Below are 26,639 nucleotides of genomic sequence, written 5' to 3' on the forward strand. Positions count from 1 at the left end.
TGTAAAATGATGTATATAGTTTTAGGTGCTGGGATATCAATTAAACTCATTCTATAAACCGCGCCTAAATCTTATAGAATATGCTTAGGTGAAAATGATTTCCACGTGGATTTTCCAGATGACATATGTAGACTCTCCCCCTTTATGTTTCACATCAGTAGTTGATGGGCGTACTTTCTTCGCTAGTTACAAACCTGAACTGTTTTTAAGTTATGTAAAGGAATTGTATCCCACCAAATCCCTAATCAATCAGGTTCAAAACGGGTAACATGACTGTCCCATGACTTTTTAATTTTCTCAGGAATCTCTCATGAAGAACTTTGTTAAAAGCATTGTAAAAATCTAGATACACTACATCAACTGGCTCACCATCATCCACATGTTTATTCATGCCTTCAAAGAAATGAAACAAATTGGTGAAGCAAGACTTCCCTTGGCCGAACCCATGCTGACAGTGTCCCATTAAACCATGTTTGTCTGTGTTCTATAATTTTATTCTTTATAATAGTTTCCACCAACTTGCCCCGCACTGACGTCAGGCTTACCAGTCTGTAATTTCCCAGATCACACCTGGAATAATTTTTAAAAATCAGCGTTACGTTGTCCACCCTCTATTCTTCAGGTACTATGGTCGATTTTAATCACAGGTTACAGATCACTAACAGCAGATCAGCATCATGTTTGAGTTCTTTCAGTGCCCCGGGGTGTATACCATCTGGTCCAGGTGATTTATCACTCTTTAACTTGTCGATTTGGCTCAGTACGTCTTCCAGGTTCACTGAGATTTCTTTCAGTTCCTCCTGATCGTCACCCTTGAAAACCATTTCCGGTACAAGTAGATCTCTCACATCTTCTTCCATAAAAATGACCAACGCATACAAATTTGGTTTTAAAAAAAGTGTTTACAGCTTCTTTCTAAATTAGACAAATGTTAAAAGGTAAAGAATTCCAAATATTAATTGCTCCATAACCAAAGGACATTTCATGAGCAGATTTAAAGTTTACTCCCTTCATCAACAGTATCAATATAGTTCTGCTAAAAACCCCAACAGTTCTCAAACTTGTTCAAAAAGCCTGCTCACGGCATTTGTAAGTCTTGCTTCCCAGGAGTTTAGCATTTGGTACCAGTATTTTTTAATATATTTGTAAACGTTCTGGAAAGGAACAACAAATGAGGTGATCAAATTTGCAGATGAAACAAAATTATTCTAAGTTGTTAGAAACACATACAGATTGTAAGAAATTACAGGAGGACCTTGGGAGATGAGAAGATTAAGTATCCAAATGGCAGAGTGAAATTTAATGTAGCCAAGTACAAAGTGATGCAAGGATAATCCAAAATATAGCTACGTGATGCTCGGATCCACATTAGGATTCACCACCCAGGAAAAGGATTTTTGTACACAATACAGTGAAATCTGCTCAGAATGCAGCAATGGCCAAAAAAGCAAACTGAGCATAATGAATTAAGAATGGAATAGGGAATAAAACAAGGCATGCCATAATTCTTCTGTATTGTTGCATGTGTGAATGCACCTTAAATACTGATACGATTCTGGTCGCTACGTCTTGAAAAAGATACAGCAGAAATAGAAAAGATAGAAAAAAAGTGACCAAAATGATAAAGGGCATGGAATGCACGGAACGATTCTATTATGAGGAATGGTTAAAGATGCTGGGGCTGTTCATCTTGGAAAAGAGATGGCTGAGGGGGAGATACGATAGATTAATAAAATCTGGAAAACTGGGGAACAGTCTATAAATTTACTAAAAAATACATTTGAATAGGATAAAATGTTTCTCACTCGGGGCCCCGTTCACCAAGCTGTGGCAAAAGGGGGCTGGCGCTGGCATCAGCGTGTTTTACATGTGCGCCGAGGTCCCCTTTTACCACAGCTGGTAAAAGGGAAGTCTTGCCTACCTGCAGGAAATGACCATGCGGTAAATAAAGCACTTTCCGCTCGCCCGTTTTCGAGGGGAAGCCCTTACCTCCACCCATTGAGGTGGCGGTAAGGGCTCCCGCGTTAACCTGCCGGTAATCAGGCAGGATGCGGCACTGCCCAATTACTGCTGGGTACACTCCGGCACTACAAAATACATTTTTCTAGCGCCGGAAATGATGGCGAGCTAGGGGTAGGAAGTACCGCCGGGCTGCTCCAGTAGCCCGTCGATACTTCCTGTATAGCGGGTGGTAAGCCCGTGTTGGGCTTACCACCGCTTAGTAAAGGAGCCATCAATGCATAATTAAGGTCTGAAAGCTGTTGTTAGGATGTGGTAAAAGCAGGGTAGCATAGCTGGTTTTCAAAAAGGTTTGGACAAGTTGCTGGAGGAAATGTTTATAAACCATTAAGGTAGACTTGGGAGTAAGTCACTGCTTACCCTCAGTAGTAAGCAGCATGAAATCTCGCCACTTTTTCAGATCCTCCCACAGGTACTTGTGACCTGAATTGGTCACTGTCGGAAACAGGATGCAGAGTTTGATTGACCTTTGATCTGTCCCAGTACAGCCTTTCTTATGTTCTTGTAGTTATGTTCAGGGCTTTTTTTGAGGGGGTACTGGGTACCGGCACCTTTTCCATTGTCTGCTAAAATTGACCCACGGTCCCGAAGTTTTAATGAAAGTGCTCAGGCTCTACACACCAATTCTGCCTTGTCATAGATTCTGTGACTGGTTGCAGGGGGCCTAGCTATTGTGGGGTGCGTTCCCCAGTGATTATCCCACCTCTGAAGGGTGGCCTGGCATTTGAGTACTGGCATCTTTTTTGCTAGCAAAAATGCACTGGTTATGTTGCCAATTAAGACACATTCATTGGTAAATAGCATGTAATTGCCATAATGCAACTGAGGAAATAGGGCCCTGTGGGCTTCTTGTATAAAGCCGCACTAGCAATTCCCATGCGGCAAATGAAAGGAAGCCCATAGGAATTGAAGGCCTCTTTTACTAAGGCGTGCTAACGTTTTTAGCATGCGCTAACATTTAAGGTGCATTAAATGTTAGCGACATCCATAGGAATATATGGATGTCACTAACATTTAGCATGCCTTAAATATTAGCACGCGCTAAAAACACTAGCGTTCCTTAGTAAAAGACCCCCTGAATGGGCTTCCTCTCATTTGCCGTGCCAAGAAAGCGCGACTGTAAAAGAGGCCCTTAGTTTTTTAGTGTTTAATTTCTTTTATTGATTTTTTGATACAAATACAATCAAGAGCTCACAACATAACAACAAGTAACATTTTACAAAGTATGGCAATACCGGAGCTCACATGTAAGAAGTAGGTATCCATATCTAGGCTGAAAATTAAGTGAAGAAAAGAGATGGGCAGAAAAGTAGGGAAGGGGGGGGGGCGGTTGGAGAGTACAGATCAAAGTATAAAACTTGCATAGGCCTTAGGTTTTTTTTATAGCAGGAATAAACCTAGATTTCACTTCATGTTGAGCCTACAAATAGGTGGGAAAATGTGGGATACAAATGTAACAAATAAATTCATGTTAGCTTTACAATATTCAAAACTGTTATAAACTTTGTTTCGCTTAACACTATTTGATCGGGAATTCATGCGACAACCTGCTAATAATAGAAACTTTATATCAAGCATAGAATATGGTGGCAAATAGTGAACACAGGGTTCATCCACTCTGCCCAAACGACATATTCTTGCATGAATTAAATTCAAGTGGATACCAGACTTTTTTTTTCTTTTATGACTAGAGACCTTTCCTGCTCATCGTATCCTTTTTTAATGTCTGCTGTTATTGCCCTCAGCACTTCCTCTGAAAGATTGTTCCCGTGGCATCCACCATCACCACCTTCTTTATGAAGTAATATTTTTTTTCTGAAATCATTTTTGTTTACTGCCTAGAAATTTCTTATTTTAACATTTATTTTAAGATAGGAAGGATCTATATAAGTCTTCTGACATTTTGGTTTTTGTTTGGGTGATGTCTATATGAACATATGAGTATTTTCACATGTACATTGTATGCAAGGGGGCATGGTTTGATTGGGGTTTGGTAGGACTAAAATCTACATGCGTTTTTTTGTTTGTTTGTTTGTTTGTTACATTTGTACCCCGCGCTTTCCCACTCATGGCAGGTTCAATGCAGCTTACATGGGGCAATGGAGGGTTAAGTGACTTGCCCAGAGTCACAAGGAGCTGCCTGTGCCTGAAGTGGAAATCGAACTCAGTTCCCCAGGATCAAAGTCCACCACCCTAACCACTAGGCCACTCCTCCACTGTTGCTACTGTTTGAGATTCTACATGGAATGTTGCTATTCCACTAGCAACATTCCATGTAGAAGTCGGCCCTTGCAGATCACCAATGTGGCCGCGCAGGCTTCTGCTTCTGTGAGTCTGACATCCTGCACGTACGTGCAGGATGTCAGACTCACAGAAACAGAAGCCTGCACAGCCTTCTACATGGAATGTTGCTAGTGGAATAGCAACATTCCATGTAGAATTTCCAATAGTATCTATTTTATTTTTGTTACATTTGTACCCCGCGCTTTCCCACTCATGGCAGGCTCAATGCGGCTTACATGGGGCAATGGAGGGTTAAGTGACTTGCCCAGAGTCACAAGGAGCTGCCTGTGCCTGAAGTGGGAATCGAATTCAGTTCCTCAGTTCCCCAGGACCAAAGTCCACCACCCTAACCACTAGGCCACTCCTCCACTTTTCACAAGAGAATAGACATGTATGTGGAAAAAGTTTGAAACAAGCGTTTACACCTGGCCCAACTGCACGTATAGGTTTTTAAAAAGTGTTATTTTTGGCCAGGTCTTTACATGAGTATTAAAAATCTCATTTTTCTTAATCCTATGTAGTTTAAATCTATTTCTGGAATGAAACCATGTGAAAAACATGGCCTTTGTGTGAAAGGTGCCAGGTCCATGCTGTTCTCTTTTTCCTTTATCTATAAAATGGCTGCTCCCAGTGCACGTGTGTATAGACAGGGACAGCCCAAGACAATCTGCCGCCTGAGGTGAGCAATGAGCTGCCACCTCGACTCCTCCACTTGCTGCAACCCCGCCATGTTTGGACATCTCTCCCCTTCCTTCCCCCACACCCTTCCCTGAATTTACCTTTTATTTTCTTGTTTTTCAAAAGGCGGCAACAGCGACTCCCATAGTCCCCTTTCTCTACTGTGTCTTGCCTCTGAGGAAACAGGAAGTTACATCAGAGAGGCAGGCAGCAGTAGAGAGAAGGGGCCAGGACTGGTGGCAGGGCAGCCTTATGAAAAACAAGAAAATAAAAGATAAATTCAGGGAAGAAGGTTGGGGAAGGAAGGGCGGGAGGCAATGTTGCCTCAGTAGGGTGCTGTCTGAGGCCCCCGCTTCAGCTGGCCTAATGGTAGGGCCGCCACTGCATGTATATACAGTGCACTCCATTTAAGTGCACGTCGGATAAGCGCATGCTCTGTTTAACTGCATGCTGTATTTCGGTCCTGTTTTTGGCGCCATCAATTTCTATGGGGACAAACTTTGGTTTAGTGCACCACTGATAAGTGCAAGATTCGTTAATATGCATAGTTTAAGACCTCTCCTCTGCAGGAAAGACTCTGCATAAGCGCACGCACGGAATATGGAAGCCGATTGGCACGTGACCAAGGGGCGGTAAATTTGAAATCTAGGTTAACTGCCACAGCCAGAATAAGCGAAAGAATGTTGTTAGAGTGTACACTGGTGTCGTCATCGTCATGCAACTGTAAGACTTTAACACTGGCTGAATGAATAGAAGTTCTTAAAAAGTTAGAAAACAAGCAAAGTCAAGCATCTATTGCTAAAGAATATGGTGTCAATCCAAGTCAAATTTCACATATCTTGAAGCAGAAAGATCAGCTTCTGGAAGACTGGTAAAACAACGCAAATCCACACAGGAAACGAAAACGGGCGGGAAAAGCTGAGGATGTAGAAGATGCTCTTCTTCGGTGGTTTTCTCAAGTCAGGAGCAGACAGTTTCCTGTCAGTGGTCCACTGCTTAAGGAGAAAGCTAATTAGCTAGCTGAAAGTCTTGGACTAACTGAATTCAAAGCCACTGTTGGATGGTTGGAAAGATGGAAGGAGAGGAACAACATAAAATTCAAGAAACAGCATGCTGAAGATTGGGTTGTTTCAGTTCTTCCTACCATCTCGAATGAGGTTGCACCTCGTGACATATTCAATGCTGACGAAAATGGTCTCTACTGGCGAGCAATTCCTGATGGAACACTTGCATTCAAACAAGCCAAAACTACAGGAAGTAAAACGTCGAAGGTCCGACTGATGATCCTCCTTTGCTGCAATATGGATGGGAGTGAGAAGTTCGAACCACTCGTCATTGGAAAGAGCAAACAGCCCCGTTGCTTCAAGAATGTTAAGCGACTTCCTTTGTCATACGAGGCTAATGCAAATTTATGGATGACTGGGGAAATTTGGAAGCAGTGGCTAAAGAAGTTAGATACTAGAATGCGGGCACAAAAGCGTCAGATTTTGAAGCTTTGTGATAATTGTGCTGCACACAGTGATGATGTCAGGCTGTCTAACGTCAAAGTGGTCTTCCTGCCACCAAACACTACCTCTCTGATCCAAGGTATGGATCTGGGCATAATAGCCAATTTCAAACAACATTATCAGGCTCTTATGCTACGTCGTCTGATGAGCGTTATGGATGACCAGACTGGCAACGATAAATGTGCTGTTGAACTGGCTCACTGTTGGATTCCCTACATATGCAGAAAGAAGCCTGGAATCATGTTACACAGGTAACTATTGTGAAGTGCTACAAGCGGGCAAGCTTTGTTAGGGATGTGGAGAGGGACGAAACAGATGCAGCTGTTGCAAACGCGTCAGATGAACAGGCTATTGACATCCCAGCCGGTGTTACTGAAGAGGAGTTTCATCACTACATAGCTGTTGATTACGGTCTACAAACAGCTGACGAGAGCACTGATGTGGAGATATGCGCCTACACGCAGGCAACGGCTGATGATGAAACAGATGATGAAATGAGCAGTGAGGCACATGCTGACGAAATTCAACAACCGCCTGTCACTTTTGCAGGAGCGCTGGAGAGTCTCAACACCGTGCGGGCCTATCTGGAGGCCACTGGATGTCAGTGCTATGACAGTTTTTACCGTCTGGCAGATGTAGTCTATGGAACTCACAGACACATGAGTGTACAGAGGACTATAAGTACATAAGTAATGCCACAATGGGAAAAGACCAAAGGTCCATCGAGCCCAGCATCCTGTCCACGACAGCGGCCAATCCAGGCCAAGGGCACCTGGCTAGCTTCCCAAACGTACAAACATTCTATACATGTTATTCCTGGAATTGTGGATTTTTCCCAAGTTCATTTAGTAGTGGTTTATGGACTTGTCCTTTAGGAAACCGTCTAACCCCTTTTTAAACTCTGCTAAGCTAACCGCCTTCACCACTTCTCTGGTAACATATTCCAGAGTTTAATTACGCGTTGGTTGAAGAAACATTTTCTCCGATTTGTTTTAAATTTACTACACTGTAGTTTCATCGCATGCCCCCTAGTCCTAGTATTTTTGGAAAGCGTGAACAGACGCTTCACATCTTCCTGTTGCACTCCACTCATTATTTTATATACCTCAATCAGCCGTCTCTTCTCCAAGCTGAAAAGCCCTGGCCTCCTTAGTCTTTCTTCATAGGGAAGTCGTCCCATCCCCGCTATCATTTTCGTCGCCCTTCACTGCACCTTTTCCAATTCTACTATATCTTTCTTGAGATTCGGCGACCAGAATTGAACATAATACTCAAGGTGCGGTCGCACCATGGAGCGCGATACAACGGCATTATAACATCCTCACACCTGTTTTCTATACCTTTCCTAATAATACCCACATTCTATTCGCTTTCCTAGCCGCAGCAGCACACTGAGCAGAAGGTTTCAGTGTATTATCGACGACGACACCCAGATCCCTTTCTTGGTCCGTAACTCCTAACGTGGAACCTTGCATGACGTAGCTATAATTCGGGTTCTTTTTTCCCACATGCATCACCTTGCACTTGCTCACATTAAACGTCATCTGCCATTTAGCTGCCCAGTCTCCCAGTCTTGTAAGGTCCTTCTGTAATTTTTCACAATCGTCAGTTAACGGAGACTGTATACTGTATGTATAATAAACAGTACTGTACTTATGTTTATCAGATGTCAAGCTTCTTTGGGTCACAACGGTTAAGTGTACGCTCCGGTTAACTGCATATATTTCTCTGGTCCCAGACCTTAAGCGGATTGCACTGTATATATATATATATATATGCACTTCTGCAGTTATTTTAAGAAGGGGTCTATGTCATTAGATCCTTTTGTAAAATACTTTCAGAACTGTGCACATTCCAACCTGTCTGTCTCAATTCCAATCCCTACATCCGATGTAAAATGGGACTTTCTGGCATTCTATACCTGACATTTTGATCTCTTGAAATTGCTGAAGATACTGTTTTATCTGTCTTATGGTAATGGTTACTAAGTTGCTTCTTTTTAATTTTATTTAGATGGAATCTACAGACAAAATCAACTGAACCTCACTTCCTTGCTAGTGCAACCTATCTCCGTAACACTGGTCAGATCACTGTTTTCCTTACCTAACAATGAGAGCAGACATGAATGTTTACACCTTGAAGTATCCAGTACAGGTAAATCCCTTTAAATAAAGTTTTATACAAAATATTGTCTGTATGATAAACCTCAATAGTACAGTGGCATTACCTCTTGTGCATGTCCCCAAAACTTTAGAGAACCATTTTCAAAACCATTTGAGCACACAACTGGCTGTTCGAAAACTGGCCATTAGTTGTGGCCTGCAGCTCCTTGTGATCCTGGGCAAGTCACTTAACCCTTCATCACCTCAGGTACAAAAACTGAGATTGTGAGCTCTCTAGGGACAGAGATAGTACCTGTATATATTGTGAGATTGTTCTCTGCTTTGAACTTGATGGTTAAATGAATTTATAAATGCCAGAATTAAATTAAATAGAGTAGATTCAGTAAATGGTGCTCAAAAAAAAAAATCCACATGGAGTGCTATTCTATAAACTGCACTCCAAGTTGGGCACTAGTAAAATAGCGCTTGGCGTCGATTTCCATGCCAAACTTTGGCCACAAGGATTTATGCCAACTGAATCCTGGTGTAAATCTTGTCCCATAATTTAGGTGTGCATTCCTGGTATTCAGTAATACTGCGTGCATCTGTAGTGAACGCACCAGACCCACCTTTGCCCATCCCATGGCCATGCCCCCTTATGAGTTCCATGCTATAAGATTTGTGCACAAATCTTTAAAGAATAGTATGGTAACAGTGGTTAGCATATCTGGGTTTAAAAAAGGTTTGGACAAGTTCCTGGAGGAAGAGTCCATAGTCTGCTGTTGAGATAGACATGGGGAAGCCACTGCTTGTCCTGGGATTGGTGGCACGGAATGTTGCTACTATTTGAGATTCTGAATGGAATGTTGCTACTATTTGAGATTATGCCGGGTACTTGTGACCTGGATTGGCCACTGTTGGAAACAGGATGCTGGGCTTGATGGACCTTTGGTCTGTCCCAGTATGGCAATACTTATGTACTTATGCTACTATTTGAGATTCTGAACGGAATCTTGCTCATCTTTGGGGTTCTACATGGAATGTTGCTACTATTTGAGATTCTGATTGGAATGTTGCTACTATTTGAGATTATGCCGGGTACTTGTGACCTGGATTGGCCACTGTTAGAAGCAGGATATTGGGCTAGATGGACCATTGGACTGACCCAGCATGGCTATTCTCCTGGCTGTTTAAATATCACTTAACTGGCTATCTGCGAATATTCAGTGGGGAATAGCCGGCTATCTCCCGCTGAATATTTACAGTCAGTGCATACCCCCAAATTCTATATATTGTGTCGAAGCATATTCTATAACAATGCATGTAACGTATGGCCCTGTTTACTAAGCCACACTGCAGGTGCACTAACTTTTTAGCACGTGCTAAAAATTAGCACCCGCTAATGCTAGACACCCATGGGTGTCCCTAGCATTAGTGCGTGCTAACTTTTAGTGCGCTGTAAAAAGTTAGCATGCCTATAGTGTGGTTTAGTATACAGGACCCTTAATTTGTTAACTAGCTAAACAGCACTGTTAATTGGATGTTAATTGGCATTAAAATTTACACGCATAACTTGCTAAGTATATTGTATAATGTGGTGTGAATAAATTCCAAGTCGCATAGTTGAAAAGGGGCATGGTTATGGGGGTGGAATGAGTGGGTCATGGGCGTTTCTAAAATCTATGTGCATTATTGTAGAATACATCCACTCTGCGCCTAATTTAAGCAGCAGGATTTACGCCAAGTCAAATGTAAAGGGACGTGACCAAATTTGGTCACATGGAGAGGTGCTCTGTGTATTCTATATACCGCACAGAAGTTTAAGCCTATTCTTCAAGATTTAGGTGTACTTTAGAGAATACGCCTAGGCATTTTTTTTTACCATGTGGATTTTTTCAGGCTCTATATATAGAATCTAGCCCATAGCAGCTAACCGACTATATTGCTCAATGTAGCCAGCTAAAATATTCAAACGTTGGTCGGCTAAGTTTTGCAGCCAAATTGGGCTGCGTAAATAGCAGGCCTATCTTTGGCCACTATGAACTTAGCTGGCTGGTGCTGAAGATGGACTTAGTCGGCTATTTGATTTATTTATTTTCAGCACTTGATATACCGGATATTCAGTGCTGGTCACCAGAAATGGCTCGGCGTTGAATATTCGGGCTCACCACCAACTATGGGAGTTAGCCAGGTTGCCTCCCTTGGTCTGAATATCCACCCTAATCCTATATAATAATTCTCACCTCCAACAGGATGTGCTTGGGACCGTGCCTGCAGGAAGTGGTCTGCTAGGCAGGCACGCACTGACCTCAGTGACATCAGTGACAGACAATTTGGCAAAGCAAAACAATCTGAGGTCTGGCCATTAGGACACAGAGTTGATAGGAGAGTTTTAAAAGACTGAAGGAACCGAAAGTGTTAAATGGGGGGAGGGGGGGGAGTTCTGAAAGACTGAAAGACATGAACATTTGGGAAAGGAAAACAATCTGAATGTAGGCCATTAGGACAGAGGGTAGATAGGAGAGTTTTAAAAGACTGAAGGAAACCAAAGTGTTAAACTGGAGAAGGGGGGGGGGGGGGGAGTTGTGAATGACTGAAAGACATGCAAATTTGGGACAGGAAAACAATCTCAATGCTGGCCATTAGCACACAGGGTACATAGGACAGTTTTAAAAGACTGAAGGAACCAAAAGTGTTAAACTGGAGAAGGGGGGGGAGTTGTGAATGACAAAGACATGCAAATTTCGGACAGGAAAACAATCTCAATGCTGGCCATTAGCACACAGGGTACATAGGAGAGTTTTAAAAGACTGAAGGAACCAAAAGTGTTCGGGGGGGGGGGGGGCAAGTTCTGAATGAATGAAAGAAATGAAAATTTACGAGAGGAACACAATCTGAATGCCGGGCATTTGTACACAGGGTAGATAGGACACTTTTTTTAAAAATGAAGGACGTGAAAGTATTACATCTTGGGGGAGGGGTGAGGAGGAAAGCAGTGGGGTATCCGGATACTGGGCGTTAGGGCCACGGGGGTACATAGACTTTTGAAAGCCTTAAGGAACCCAAAGTGTGGGAAGGAGAAGGAAAAGGAGGGGAGGGAACGGGGTGAGGGGCATTAGGAACAGGGGAGGGAGCTCTGTCACACACTCTCATTCTCACACACACACTGTCACACAGACAGTCTCACTCTGTCACACACCTGCACATTCACTCTGGCTCTCTCTCTCTCAAACATACACACTCCCAGGAAAACCTTGCTAGCGCCCGTTTCATTCGTTCCAGAAATGGGCCTTTTTTACTAGTATTATTATTATTTCTGCATTTGTACCCCACATTTTCCCACCTGTGGTAGGTTCAATGTGGCTTATAGGAGACTAGGATGAATTGGTTACAGTTTAGATAGAACAATGTTAACGTTCACATGGAACTGTGGGGTTTACAGTTTTCTACTATTTTGCGGGTTGTGTTTTACATTTGTTGTGGGTAGAATATCTTGGGTGTTAAGGCGCTTAGGTTGTCAGAAGCTTAGGTCGGTTCTGTCCATTGTCTTGGCCAACTGGACCAGGAGTTAAGCACTCAGAACCAGAGGCTGAAAAGTGTGTCCATCCACCTGCTTGAGATAGAAAATACTGATGTTCATTACTTTGTTTTGTAACACTTTTTATGGGTTTTTATATCATTTGTATTGTTCTGTTCATCACAACTTGATTTATGTCATTTCTACCCCTCACAAGACTATTCTCTGCTGCTAATGCCCATAAAATCAAATATAATACAATACATATAAATAAAGAGCACTTAATATACTGAAAATAAAACAAAGCAATAAATAACAGTCAAATAGGCGATCATTACAGAATATGTCTGATAGTAAACCTGAAAGCAATAGATTAAGTGTATTTAACTTATGCTTTTATAATGGTTTAGTATTTTTATTGGCATTCAGAAGCCCTGTATACCTATACTTAATCAAGCACAACCTACCTCATATGATCACAATATCACTTTGTATCTGTTATTAACCGAATTGGCAACAGCCTCTACGGTACTATGTAAGCCACATTGAGCCTGCAATTAGGTGGGAAAATGTGGGGTACAAATGTAACAAATAAATAAATTATATAACTTTACCTTTACTGTGGAGCATCATTAGACACAGGTCATAAAGCCCATGTCCTGGATCTTTATTACAATTTCCCATTTTTTGACAGAGGGATCGCTAGTGTACGTGAGCCTCTATCTCCCACGATCTCCTCTGCTGTATTACATATGTCACTAGTTCCAGAGTGTGACCTAAATTCTGTCCTCATCACCTTTCAGTCTCCATTGATAACTAGTGAAACGGACCCATCAGAAATTACAGGAAAGGAAACCTTCCTACACGTGCTCTGAAGCCAGATCTGTCTCCCCTTCCAACCTCTGCCAGTTTAGCTATCTTCCAGCTCTTTTGGGTAGCAGCACCTCCATAGCAGTGCCCGTCCAGCTTCAGAGTGCAGCAGTTCACATTCTGTAGACTGACCCCATGAGCCCACCCACCAGCTCCTCCACTGCAGCTGACTGTGGGATGGATGAATAGCAATAGCAGTGGCATAGCAAGGAGGGCTGCCACCCGGGGCAGTCCGCCGTTGCATCCCCCCCCCCCCCCCCGGGTGCAGCATGATGACACCTCCCCCCCCTCGGCGCATCAACACCCCCCCCCCCCGACCCAGTGCCTACCCTCCTCAGCTCCCTCCAACCAGCTCCCGCACCCTACCTTTAAAGAAATTTCCGAAGCCGTGGAGAGGCGAGGCACAGCGCCTCGCGCCTGCATGTAAAAGAAGTGTGGATCCTCATCGGGCCTTCCCTCACACTGTCTGTCCCGCCCTCTGCTGACGCAACTTCCTATTTCCGCAAGGGCGGGACAGACAGCGTGAGGGAAGGCCCGATGAGGATCCACGCTTCTTTTACATGCAGGCGCGAGGCGCTGCACCTCGCCTCTCCACAGCTTCCGAAATTTCTTTAAAGGTAGGGTGTGGGAGCTGGTTGGATCCGGAGGGAGCTGAGGAGGGTAGGCACTGGTCGGGGGGGGTGTTGATGCGCCGAGGGGGGGGGTGTCATCGTGCTGCACCCGGGGGGAGCTGGCAGGGAGCACCCCCCCCCCCCCCCAGAGCTGACACCCGGGGCGGACCGCCCCTCCCGCCCCCCCTTGCTACGCCATCATCTTTTGGTTCTCTGTGTGCTTTCAGTTCCAATTTCAGAATCTCATTTACACACTGTGCAATGTTCGGAAGCATTCCACCATATATTTCTTCTTTACTAGTCCCATACAAGCTGGCCTGTCATCTCTGCTTTTCGAATGAATTTCTACTTCCTGTTCCTTGTAATATCACAGGCCTGGCTAGACTCTACGTATCGTACATCATTTTTTTCCTTTTAACACCGACCCTGTGGAATTCCCCACCTAAATACTTACGTGCCGAACCATCTTGAACTAAGTTTGGGTTTGCTTTTTCTCCTTGAGAAATGTGTCCAGCGGGATCCACAGGTCTTGGGGTCCTTCACCTTGTCTGTCCTTTTGCCATGGTTGGTTATCTCCTGTGTGCTTTACTAATTCACTTGTCTTAACTTTTATGCCTCCCTCTCCTGTTTGATTATGGAATTCCATTTCTGTTCTTTAATGATTTTTTTTTTTTCATGTTTGTAAACCACTTAGATGTGACTTGCAAAAAGGCAGCATTGAAAGTACCAAATAAACCATAGACCATATCCACACACAGACACACATGGGACCCTACAACAAACCCTACACTCAGAAACGGAATTACCTGTCTTAAATATAGTGATTACCCAAGAGATCTTCCTAGTGCCTGCAGTTCAGGTTGTTAATCCTTACTGGACAACTGAGGAATATGACTGTAGAATTTAAACTGCTAGTGACCATAGTAAAGCCGTGGGTTATTTCTTATCTTTGCTTCCAATATCTATTATTATTTATAAAAAGAAATCTCTCTCTATATCCAGTCTTAACATTTGTACTAAGTTACCTGGTAAATAAAGTCTGGGAATGTGACCAGGTCACAGGCAAGATCATTTCAGTCTGCCCGAGATGAAATTGTCTTCATTTCACAACAAAAGCTGACTATAAACAGAAGAATGCAGAAAGGAAAGCTGGATAAACTAAGAGATCCTTTTACTGAGGTGCTGTAATAATTAGCTAAATGATAAGAAGCCCAAAATATTCCTATTTATTTATTTATTTATTTATTAGGATTTATTTACTGCTTTTTTGAAGAAATTCACTCAAGGCGGTGTACAGTAAGAATAGATCAAGCATGAGCAATCCGCAATTACGGAAGTAAAAATATTCAAATAACAATACAAAGTATGGCATACAGGGGCATAATTGAAAGAGAAGGGCGCCCATCTTTCGACACAAATTGGGAGATGGGTGTCCTTCTCTCAGGGTCGCCAAAATCGACATAATCGAAAGCCGATTTCGGGCATCCTCAACTTCTTTCCATCGCGGGGACGACCAAAGTTCACGGGGGCGTGTTGACAGCGTAGCGAAGGCGGGACGGGGGTGTGGTTAAGAGATGGGCGTCCTCGTCCGATAATGGAAAAAAGGAGGGCGTCCCTGACGAGCATTTGGCTGACTTTACTTGGTCCCTTTTTTTTCACGAGCAAGCCTTGAAAAAGTGCCTGAACTGACCAGATGACCACCGGAGGGAATTGGGGATGACCTCCCCTTACTCCCCCAGTGGTCACCAACCTCCTCCTACCCAAAAAATAAAAATAATAAAACATTTTTTGCCAGCCTCTATGCCAGCCTCATGACAGCAGTATGCAGGTCCCTGGAGCAATTTTTAGTGGGTGCAGTGCACTTCAGGCAGGCGGGCCCAGGCCCATTCCCCCCCCCCCCCCCCCCCCCCACACCTGTTACACTTGTGGTGGTAAATGTGAGCCCTCCAAAACCCACTGTACCCACATGTAGGTGCCCCCCTTCATCCCTAAGGTCTATGGTAGTGGTGTACAGTTGTGGGGAGTGGGTTTTTTTGGGAGGGGGTTGTGGGGCTCAGCACCAAAGGTAAGGGAGCTATGCACCTGGGAGCAATTTGTGAAGTCCACTGCAGTGCCCCCTAGGGTGCCCGGTTGGTGTCCTGGCATGTGAGGGGGACCAGTGCACTATGAACGTTGGCTCCTCCCACGACCAAATGGTTGGATTTGGTCGTTTCTGAGATGGGCGTTCTCAGTTTCCATTATCGGCGAAAATCGGGGACAACTATCTCTAAGTTCGACCTAAATTTCCAGATTTGGGCATCCCCGACCGTATTATCGAAACGAAAGATGGACGCCCATCTTGTTTCGATAATACGGGTTTCCCTGCCCCTTCGCCGGGACGTCCTGCGAGGACGTCCTCAGGAAAACTTGGGTGCCCCTTTTGATTATGCCCCTCCCTGTGAACCAAATGGTAAAGAAAGGTTTTTATAATATGAAAAGGCATAGACGTCTTAGATCAAAGTTACATTTTGATGCTTTTAAACTTTTGGTTCAGTCTCTGCTGTTATCTCAAATCGGACTATTGTAGCATAGCATTGTTAGGTATATCTGAAAGTCTTTGTAAAAACTGCAGACAATGCAGAATACGGCCACAAGGTTGATATATGTTTTTTCTAGATATAAGTCAACCATACCAATGCTAAGAAATCTACACTGGTTGCCAGTAAGTTGTATTTTCAGTCTTGAATGTTTTGGTTCCAGCCTATTTGCTAGGTTTAATAACTTTGTCATATCACCATTGTGTCTTATCAGATAGACTAGCTTTTTTATTGCAAAACCCAAATCCCAAAGGGGTCATTTATAGATCTATTTTTGATGGATCTTTTTCCTTCCAGGCGGCAAAATGGTGGAAATCTTTGCCTTCAAATATTAGGGTAGTAAATCAGATTAAACAGTTTAAGAAGGCACCCAAAACACAGTTGTTTAAACAGTATAATTAAGTTTTGTAACTCATAAATTAAGCCATGTAATTTGCAAGGTATGCCTTGATCTTTATGCAAACTGCAATGAACTCTTATGAGGATTTTTGCGGGGTATAAGTGTATTATGTTATACTAGTAAAAGAGGCCCGTTTTAGAGCAAATGAAACGGGCGCTAGCAAGGTTTTCGTCGCCAACACCCCCTCCCTCCCTGGCTCATAAGTAGCCAAGAACACATACTAAATATAGTTAAGAGTATAAGAAGGTATCTTTTATTTCTTAGGCATCAAGTATAATTACAATTAGCCATTAGTCTGCAGACACAATTTACAGAACATTATTTGTCATGAGAAATACCATTCAATTGGTTATAGGAATATAATTCCCCAGTTGCAAACAGGTGCTATCTGGGTTTTAGTCTTATGTGATATATTTTATCACTCAAAGGTATTCATGGGAAAGCAATTGGGTAATTTGCCAATTCTGACGCAATGTATTGGTTTCCCACAGAGAGAGAGTGACCACCCCTCTTTAACTTGAATCAGGAAGTACCCTAACTTTTATATGTTCATACTGGATACTGGTAATATGACAGTAAGCACATCTGATAGGATCTATGTTATGTCATGGTTTACACTGATTGGCTATGCTAATGAATGGCTTCAAATCTTAGCTTTAACCACAAACTTGTGCAATTCCCTTGCACCTGGCCTTTGTTTCCTGTGAAGCCATCTGTGTCCTGTTTTTGAGGTTTTTGCACCCTAGCTCCTCTCTCATTTTGCTGCATGGTCCTTCCTTATTTTGCTGCATGGTGTGTCCCAATAGCTCAGGAGCTTGCTGGAACTTCAGAGTTCAAATTATGGCTCAAGGCCTGTAAGTTTTTATATCATTTTAGATCCTGAACCAAAGTCTCAAGCCTGGGCTGTCAAATAACAATACAATTATTGAGCAGTTCTATACACTATTAATTATACATGGGGAAAAAAATGACAAATGGCAAATACCATTGATATCTTTTCAAATGATGGCTGGACTGAACTGTGGAATGCTGGTATTTCTTTTTTAATGCAAGAACCGGCTGCTACTAGCTGAGGTTTAAAGTGTTAATGCATTCTTGGTCCTGTCTATGTGTTACTACATTTATGACCCTGTTTTTCCAATAAGTGGATGAGTCTATGCAGATAGTGCTGAGTGTCAGTGTTTTACATTTTCTTATCTTGCAAATCTCATGCATCTCTTTTGACCATTTTAAATGCTGAAGGATAACAGTTGCTAATGTCACTGTCTTTTGAATGGAATAAGTTTAAAGTAGGCATTAAAATACATTTATATGGAAACACAATGCTGGAGCAATAACAATGGACATTTCTGTGGGTTGATGGGTGTTAAAAGAGAGAGGCTGAGAAGGCTAGGGCTTTTTAGCTTGGAGAAGAGACGGCTGAGGGGAGATATGATAGAAGTGTATAAAATAATGAGTGGAATGGATCGGGTGGATGTGAAGCGACTGTTCACGCTATCCAAAAATACTAGGACTAGAGGGCATGAGTTGAAGCTACAGTGTGGTAAATTTAAAACGAATCGGAGAAAATTTTTCTTCACCCAACGTGTAATTAGACTCTGGAATTCGTTGCCGGAGAACGTGGTACGGGCGGTTAGCTTGACGGAGTTTAAAAAGGGGTTAGATAGATTCCTAAAGGACAAGTCCATAGACCGCTATTAAATGGACTTGGAAAAATTTTTAGGTATAACTTGTCTGGAATGTTTTTACGTTTAGGGAGCATGCCAGGTGCCCTTGACCTGGATTGGCCACTGTCGGTGACAGGATGCTGGGCTAGATGGACCTTTGGTCTTTCCCAGTATGGCACTACTTATGTACTTATGTACTTATGTACTTTGAAAATCACCCCTTTGCTTCTGGCAAAAGGGGCAGTGCTGGGGGGGGGAAGAGCAGAAAAAGGCTAGGTCCTTTCATATTTGAAATCCACAAGCCTGGTTCACACTGTATTTTGCAGTTTATTTATTTATTTATTGTTCGCTTATATCCCACATTTTCCCACTCATGCAGGCACAATGTGGCTTATAAACATTAAATAAAATACAGAATAGGAAAACTTAGAAGAATATACAAGGAGTATGCAGGGGGAGAAGCATCTAACAGGGTGAACTAGCAGGGTAGGAGCCAGGGAGGGTGCATCAAGCAGCGGTATAAAGTGAGGAGTAGGTCTTGGCAAAGAAGTAGGTCTTCAACAACGTCTTGAAGAGGGCGTGGTCCGCCTGAGTTTTAAGGTGTTGAGGGAGAGAATTCCAGTGCTTAGGACTCCAATAGCGGAAAGACGAGGCGAAGATCCTCTTGTACTTGACACCCTTACAGTTTGGGAAGTGAAGGGTGGAGGAAGGAACGAGCAGCAGGGTTGGCATTCCTGGGCGAGAGGTCGATCAAGGGGTGCATATACTCCGGGGCAAACCCATAGATAATTTTATGGGTCAAGGAGCAGAGTTTAAAGGCATGTGCCATAAACACCCCTCCCCAGCACCAGTCCCCTACGTATTTTTTAAAGGGACACGCCATGAGGACTTTTCCTTACATGGGGGTATGACATTTGCTCTCATTGTGGTGCCATGTGAATGAATTTTATTTTGCATTAGGTACGTTTGTGGGTTTTAATCCTCACTGTGCTTTATCTCTCACAATAAATCTGACTGGCAGCCTTTAAGTACTATGTCTTTCAAAACCACCATCCTTCAGTGAACAGCTCACGCATAGAACTAATGAATTATAATGAAAACAAAAAGTGCACTGTGTTAGCTTCCAGGGTACCATGTTCTACTGAAGACTTTTTCATATCATATCAAGCAAATGAAGGTTCACCACTGTGCGGCTATAATATGTCTGACAATCACAAGTGAGCAATACTCTTTCTTTCTTGAATTAGGGACTTATGAGTTTCTTTTGCTAAAGTTTTATGTTTTATTAGACACTTGATACACTGCTTTTCTGTGGTACAACCAAAGCCATTTACATATTGCATAAGGTACTTTCTCTATGTGCGTTGATTTTTAGTACTTTAGTATTAATGTGCGGTGCCCTGCGTTCACCATACAGGGCAGGCAGTTAACACGCAAGCACCGCATTGCAATCTTCGAGTCTCTTTTACCAAACCGCACTAGCGATCCCGGCATGACAATGCTGACAAAGCCCATTCACCTCCAGGACCAGCTTTGGGAACCACTGTCTTAGGTCAATGCTTCCCCACCTCTCGTTGAGGCATGCCTAGTCAATTGAATTCTCAGGATTAGCAGGATGAATATGCATGAGACATGAAGTGATCGACCTCCCTGCTAGAAACAGATCTACTTCTTCACGAACTTATCTTCCCAATTGTATAGGAATTAAATACAAGACCTACTACGCATCCAGTTTCTCCTTTTTGGGCAGCCAGCTTTGGAACGCTATACCCAGACCAATCCGATTAATAAACGACTTCTTGCCCTTTAGAAAAATGCTGAAAGCTCATCTCTTTAAGCAAGCCTACCCAAATGCCCCAACCTAATCTCGTCAACTTCCACCCCCAATTCTGACTTAAATACCAACCTCCCATCCTTCTCTTTCCATCTCGCCTTAATTTTATCCCTCCTTACCCTTTCTCCCAAATTACACTATCCTATCCTGTCTACCCTCTTTTATCCTAGTCATATATTATCTAGCTCAACTTATCATACACTACTAAGCCCAACTTTACATTGTTTTACTACAGTTTTATTAAAATTCTATTAACTTTGTATTTCAAATTACTATGTAAGCCGCATTGAGCCTGCATTGTGTGGGAAAACGCGGGGTACAAATGTAATAATAATAATAATACTTCCTTATATTTGAGACTCATTGTATGCAAGTCTGTCTTGTCTTTATTCGTTTTGTATTTTATGAGTGTATTGTCGTAAACCGCGGGGTATAAGTTTTATAAATAAAGAAAATAAAATAGATTTATTGTGGTCATCCTGAAAATTTGACTGGCTCGGTGTCCCTCTAGGAAATAAGAAGCGCTGATTTAGACAGTACAACATGTATGTGGAGAGGTTTTGAAGTCTGATGAGCCAAAAGGGAAAATTTTTGTCTGAATGCTAAGTGATTTGTGCTAACACCATGCTAGAATATAGCCCACCTGGAAACGGGTAAGCTAGATTAACTCCTGGCAGAATTAATTTCAGAGTTCAGTAATAATCTGCTGATTTTAAGGGACTTTGAAATTCCTGTTAATGCCTAATTAAGAAGGGGATCACTGGCCTTCATGCAGCATATTGAGAGCCTGGGATTTGTTCAGAGGATGAATGATTCTACGTATAGTTAAGGAGTTTGAATTTATATTGAGGTCTTTAGAGCAATTGTTAGCTTTAGGTCAGACTTATTTTTCCCATTTCTGGGTCCGATCATTATTTTATCCATTTTGAACTAGCATTAGCATATAAGAAGAGGCCCATTGCTGTGGGGGTGGGGGTGGGGGGGGGGAATAGTGTAAAGCTATTTGAAAATGCAACAACTGAGGAGACAGCCAATGAATCTGAACAGGCTGCGCCACAATTTTCAAAATGTAAGACGAGGAGATAAAATCGTGACAAAAGTCATTGAAAAGCATTGACATTTGCAGGCAAAGGTATGGGGAGGGGCAGGATGATGTCATGGAGATTTAAGATGGTTGCATAGACAAGCGAGACACTATCCGCCCGATCTTTAGCGCTATTTAACCGGTCAGAACGGGTGCTGAACAGTAACATAGCGCTTAACCGGCTATCCGCTGATATTCAGCAGTGGGTAACCGACTATCCTCCGCTGAATATCCGCGGTTAGCAGCTGGTGGATAACCAGATATATCACACAATATAACCAGCTATCTGCGGATTTTTAAACCGGGTTTGGTGGACATATTTGGCCGCGTCAAACGCTGGTATCGCTTTGCCCAGTTTAAAGATAACCTTTGGCTATGTCTGAATATCAGCATAGCCGGTTATCTTTAAACCGGCCAAAAAAAAACCCCCGGATATTCAATGCCAGTCACCGGAAATGGCCCGGCATTGACTATCTGGATTCAGTGCGAACCGCGAGAGATGGCTCAGCTGGAATGTTGATGCCAGAAGACTAGGGATTTAGTTGATAGAATCTGTTGCAGAGATTTAAGCTACCAATATTACTCTATGGTGAAAAAGTGTAAAAACAGCTGTGATTGAGGAAGAAGAAACCAGACCAAAACTGTATCAGCTGTCAAACAGGTGGATGGAATGGAATACAGGCAGATCAGAGGGAACCAACAACACAACAAATCATGAAGCAACAGAAGTGTGTAGGGCCGCAGATGGAACCACAAGGTGGAGCCAAAATTCAGAGGAAGCAATTTTATTTGATGACTCGACTTGGCCCATATTTCTGTGAATGCTTGCCTCAAGGGTCTATGTACATCAAAATACACAATCCCCCAAATTCTATATAGTGAGACCTAAGTTGCATGCACAAATCTGATCATATTTTCTTTTGTGCTCACAACTTAATTGGCTTAAGATGCCAATCAGTGCTGATAATTGCCACTTAACTAGCAATTATTGTCACTAATTCAGTGGCGTAGCAAGGGCGGGGCAGTGGGGGCGGTCCGCCCCGGGTTCATGCCGCTGGGGGGGTGTCGGCTCCGGTGGTTCCATGCTCCCTCTGCCCTGGAACAGGTTACTTCCTGTTCCGGGGCAGAGGGAGCAGGGAACCAGCGGAACCGACACCCCCCCAGCGGCGTGCACACGGCAGGCAAGAATGCACTCGGGAGAGAGCTTGGGTGATGCGCCAAGGGGGGGGTTGATGCGCCGAGGGGGGGCTTGGATGATGCGCCAAGGGGGGGTTGATGCGCCGAGGGGGGGGCTTGGGTGATGTGCCCGGGTGGGTTGATGCGCTGAGGGGGGGCTTCGGTGATGCACCTAGGGGGGGGGTTGATGCACTGAGGGGGGTGTCATGCTGCACCCAGGGGGTGCGCAGCGGCGAACCGCCCCTGGTGGCAGCTGCCCTCGCTATGCCACTGCACTAATTGGCTTTAATTAGAATCTACATGCACAACTTTCTAAGGGCCCTGTTTACTAAGGTGCACTAGCGTTTTTATTGCATGCTAAAATTAGTATGCACTAAACACTAGAGACACCCATGTATTCCTATGGGTGTCTCTAGCATTAGTGTGTACTAAAAACACTAGCACGCCTATAGCGCGGCTTAGTAAACAGGGCCCTAAGTGTATTCTATAAAGTGATGCACGTAAATTCTAAGACATGGGTGGGTCATGGGCGTTCCTCAAGTTCCACCTGTTACTTAGACGACCAGAATTGGACACAGTACTCAAGGTGTGGTTGCACCAGGGAGCAGTAAGAAGGCATTATGATACTCTTTGTTTTTATTCTCTATTCCTTTCATATTAATCCCTGATTGCTTTTTTTTGGCCGCTACCACGCATTGTGCATAAGATGTCAATGTATTCTCTATGATGACATCTAGATCTTTTTCCTGGGTGGTGATTCTTAACGTGGAACCTAGCATTATGCAGCTATAATTTGGGTTAGTCTTCCAAATGTGCATCGCTTTGCATTTGTCTATATTAAATTTCATCTGGATGTCCAGTCTTCCAATCTTGTAAGGTCCTCCTGCAATTTCTCACAGTCCACATGTGATTTAATAAACCTGAATAATGTGGTGTCATCTACAAATTTAATCACTTCTGTTATCATTCCCATTTCCAAATCAATTATAAGTATATTTAAAAGCACTAATCCCAGCACAGAACCCTATTAATCTCTACTGTTCAGCTTTCTCCACTGAGAAAATTGTCCTTTTAACCCTGCTCTGTATCTACCTTTCAACCAGTTCCCAATCCACCACAAAACATTGCCTCCTATCCTATCCTATTGCTTCATGAAGTACTTTCTTGAAAGTTTTCTGAAAATCTAGATACACTACATTGGTTCCCCTTTAAACACATTTATTTATGCCTTCAAAAAACATTTAACAGATTGGTAAGGAAAGACTTCCCTTGGCTAAATCAATATGAATATAAGTATTGCGGCACTGGGTCACACCACATCGACTCTAGTATCCTGTTTCCAACAATGGCTACCCTGGTCACAAGTACCTACCAGAGTCCCAAAAGGTTGCAAGATTCCATGCTACCTAGCCCCAGCGATAAGCAGTGGCTTCCCCCAGGTCTACCTTAATAATGGTTTATGTACTTTACTTCCAGGAATTTTTCCAAATCTTTTAACCCAGATACATGTTGATTTTGTCCCATTAAGCCATATTTGTCTACCTGTTCTGTAATTTTGTTCTTTATAATAGTTTCTATCACTTTACCCAGCACTGATGTCTGTAGTTTCCAGGGTCATCCCTAGAACCATTTTTCAAAATCATCATTATATCGGAAATTTAACGATTTTAATGATAGTTTTAAGATTACTAATAGTAGATCTTCAATTTCATTTTTTAGTTCTTACAGTACTCTGGGTTGTGTACCATCTGGTTCAGATGATTTACGCTCTTCCAGGTTCAACAATATTTGTTTCAGTTCCTCTGTGTCATCATCTTTAAATATCATTTCTGACATGAGTCGTTCCTTTGGCTCCTCCTCAATAATGACAAATCATTTAAATTCTCTGCTATTGCCTTGTCATCTCTGACTGCCCCTTTAACTCCTTGATGATCTATTGGGCCAACTGACCCCTCTCAGGCTTTCTGCTTCTAATGTATCCGAAAAGTTCTTACTATGAGTTTTTACCTTTACATAAGATTCATTTCAAATTCTCTTTTGGCCTTCCTTATCAATGCTTTCCATCTAACGTACCAGTGCTTATGCTGTTTCCTGTTTTGTTATGTTTTTTTCATTCATCCTTTTCCTATTTTGTCTCTAGTAGTCACTTTCACTTCACCTTTTAACCATGCCAGCTATTAGTTGCCATTCCTTCTGTTTTAATACATGGGATATATCTGGCTTAGGCTTCCAAGATGGTATTGTTAAACAACAAGGATCCCAAAGACTAAGAAGATGTATAATAAAAGCGAGTTTATTGTGGTACGGAGACTCCGTCGATAAATTTTGATATGCTTTCCCCTGTAGCCCTGCCCCTTCCGGCTTCCCAACCAACGGCAAGGGGGTCTCCTGCCGCGTCATCTCAATCGCCGATGGGGAAGCCGGAAAGGAAGGGTCGCTCTGACGCAGGAGCTGCCGGGCAGCCGCCATGTTATGTGCGGCTGCTCGGCATGCCCCTCGCCGGCCTACCTAAAGCGAAGTTTATTGTAGTACGGAGACTCCGTCGATACATTTTGATATTTTGAGAGAACGGATGATTAGTAAGATATTTATTTTCAAAATTACCCACGTACAAGTTCGCTAAATCCGGAGCCATACTAGCTCCCATGGCAGTGCCCTTAATCTGTTGGTAATATGTATTGTTGAAGTGAAAATAGTTTTTGGTCAATGCTAAAGTCGCGCAGGTCAAGATCAGATGATTCGGTATCCTCCTGTGGGTAATTTTGAAAATAAATATCTTACTAATCATCCGTTCTCTCAAAATATCAAAATGTATCGACGGAGTCTCCGTACTACAATAAACTTCTCTTTTATTATACATCTTCTCAGTCTTTGGGAACCTTGGTCGTCCTCCCACTTTCTGTACTCTTGTTCTCCGTGGGGAGTCCCGAGTTCTCCGCCTTGCGGCAGATTTTCTCTTATTAAACAACATTCATGCATGATTTAAACTCCTAACCTTTCCAGCTACTCATTTAGCTTTTTTTTTTTTTTAAACCATTTCCTAATTTTAACATAGTTCCTGGCTCACCCTGAGTTCAGGACCTGACATCCCCCGCTCCTTTTCACCCGTTTTTCTAACTCCCTCGGTCTTCTGATGGGACCATTGATCAGTCCCTTGAACTGCACCACTATGGTTACTCCTGTAGACAGTGGTAGGTACAGGTACTTTCACATTTTTTGACACAACCCTTTCTGTGATCTTAGAAGGGAGTTATACCTTTTTGGTAGAGGACAAGGGAACCTCCTTACATATTTTTATATCAAATATCATCAAAAGCAAGACGATTTCCCTCTATTCTCTTATTACAGAGAGAAAAGTGTATTACAGGTAAAAAGTGTGAGCAAGCTCCATATTGAGTATTAATCAGGATATTTTTATATCAAGCAATCTGGGGTAGTTGTCTGGAAAAGATACTGGGTCAGGATAAGTAACATAGTAACATAGTAGATGACGGCAGAAAAAGACCTGCACGGTCCATCCAGTCTGCCCAACAAGATAAACTCATATGTGCTACTTTTTGTGTATACCTTACCTTGATTTGTACCTGTCCTTTTCAGGGCACAGACTGTATAAGTGTGCCCAGCACTATCCTCGCCTCCCAACCACCAGTCCCGCCTCCCACCACCGGCTCTGCCACCCAATCTCGGCTAAGTGGAAGAGTCTAGTTTCCATTCCAGCTGCAATGGGGAAAAGAGAGCAAGTTCAGAATGTTTCTGCGTCAGTAACAAAAGGTTCCGGGCTTGGCAGCCTGGCATGCAACGTCTCACTGCGAACAATCCACAAGCTGGTGAAAATCTCTAACATTTAAGTCCTGCTGAAAGTATTGTTTTTTTCTCTCCTGCTGAAATGATTATTTGTCTCTCTGTTTTATTTGACTTCAATGACAATAACAGAGAATGGTTATAAGCAAGCAGGTGTTTTACTGCTAAAGGTTATACCATGATTTCACTGTTCACTTTACTGTGTTACTTCATGCAATTCAATTTAGTGAGAACAACTTTCCGGGAAATAATTCAACTCCTGAGACCAATAACAAAATGATTAGACTAGTAAAAGTTGGGATCAATAGGTGTATCAACTGGTGGTCTTCTTCTGGAAAAAAGAACATTGGAAATGAATCCCATCGGAAAACCAACAGTCCAGCTTATGAGATACAGTGTAGCAGAAGCCTAAGTAATTAAGGTGTTCATTTTCAAAGCACATAGACTTACAAAGTTACATAACCCCCCCCCCCCCCCTGATATTCAGTGGCATTTGACCAGCCAGGATCGCCA

At 42.9% G+C, this 26,639-nt stretch overlaps 1 protein-coding gene across 1 annotated transcript in view; it reads left to right on the forward strand.

Moving 5' to 3' along the window:
* NAALADL2 (N-acetylated alpha-linked acidic dipeptidase like 2) overlaps window positions 1–26,639 on the forward strand; it is a gene marked incomplete at its 5' end in the record, with an annotated part of 477,074 nt that overhangs the window by 278,336 nt on the left and 172,099 nt on the right. The window contains one exon of the mRNA XM_030215679.1: window positions 8,502–8,642. Coding sequence (XP_030071539.1) covers window positions 8,502–8,642 — 141 coding nt within the window. The remainder of the gene's footprint in view (window positions 1–8,501; window positions 8,643–26,639) is intronic.

Source organism: Microcaecilia unicolor, chromosome 10 (assembly GCF_901765095.1).
Source record: "Microcaecilia unicolor chromosome 10, aMicUni1.1, whole genome shotgun sequence".
Classification (NCBI taxonomy): Eukaryota; Metazoa; Chordata; class Amphibia; order Gymnophiona; family Siphonopidae; genus Microcaecilia; species Microcaecilia unicolor.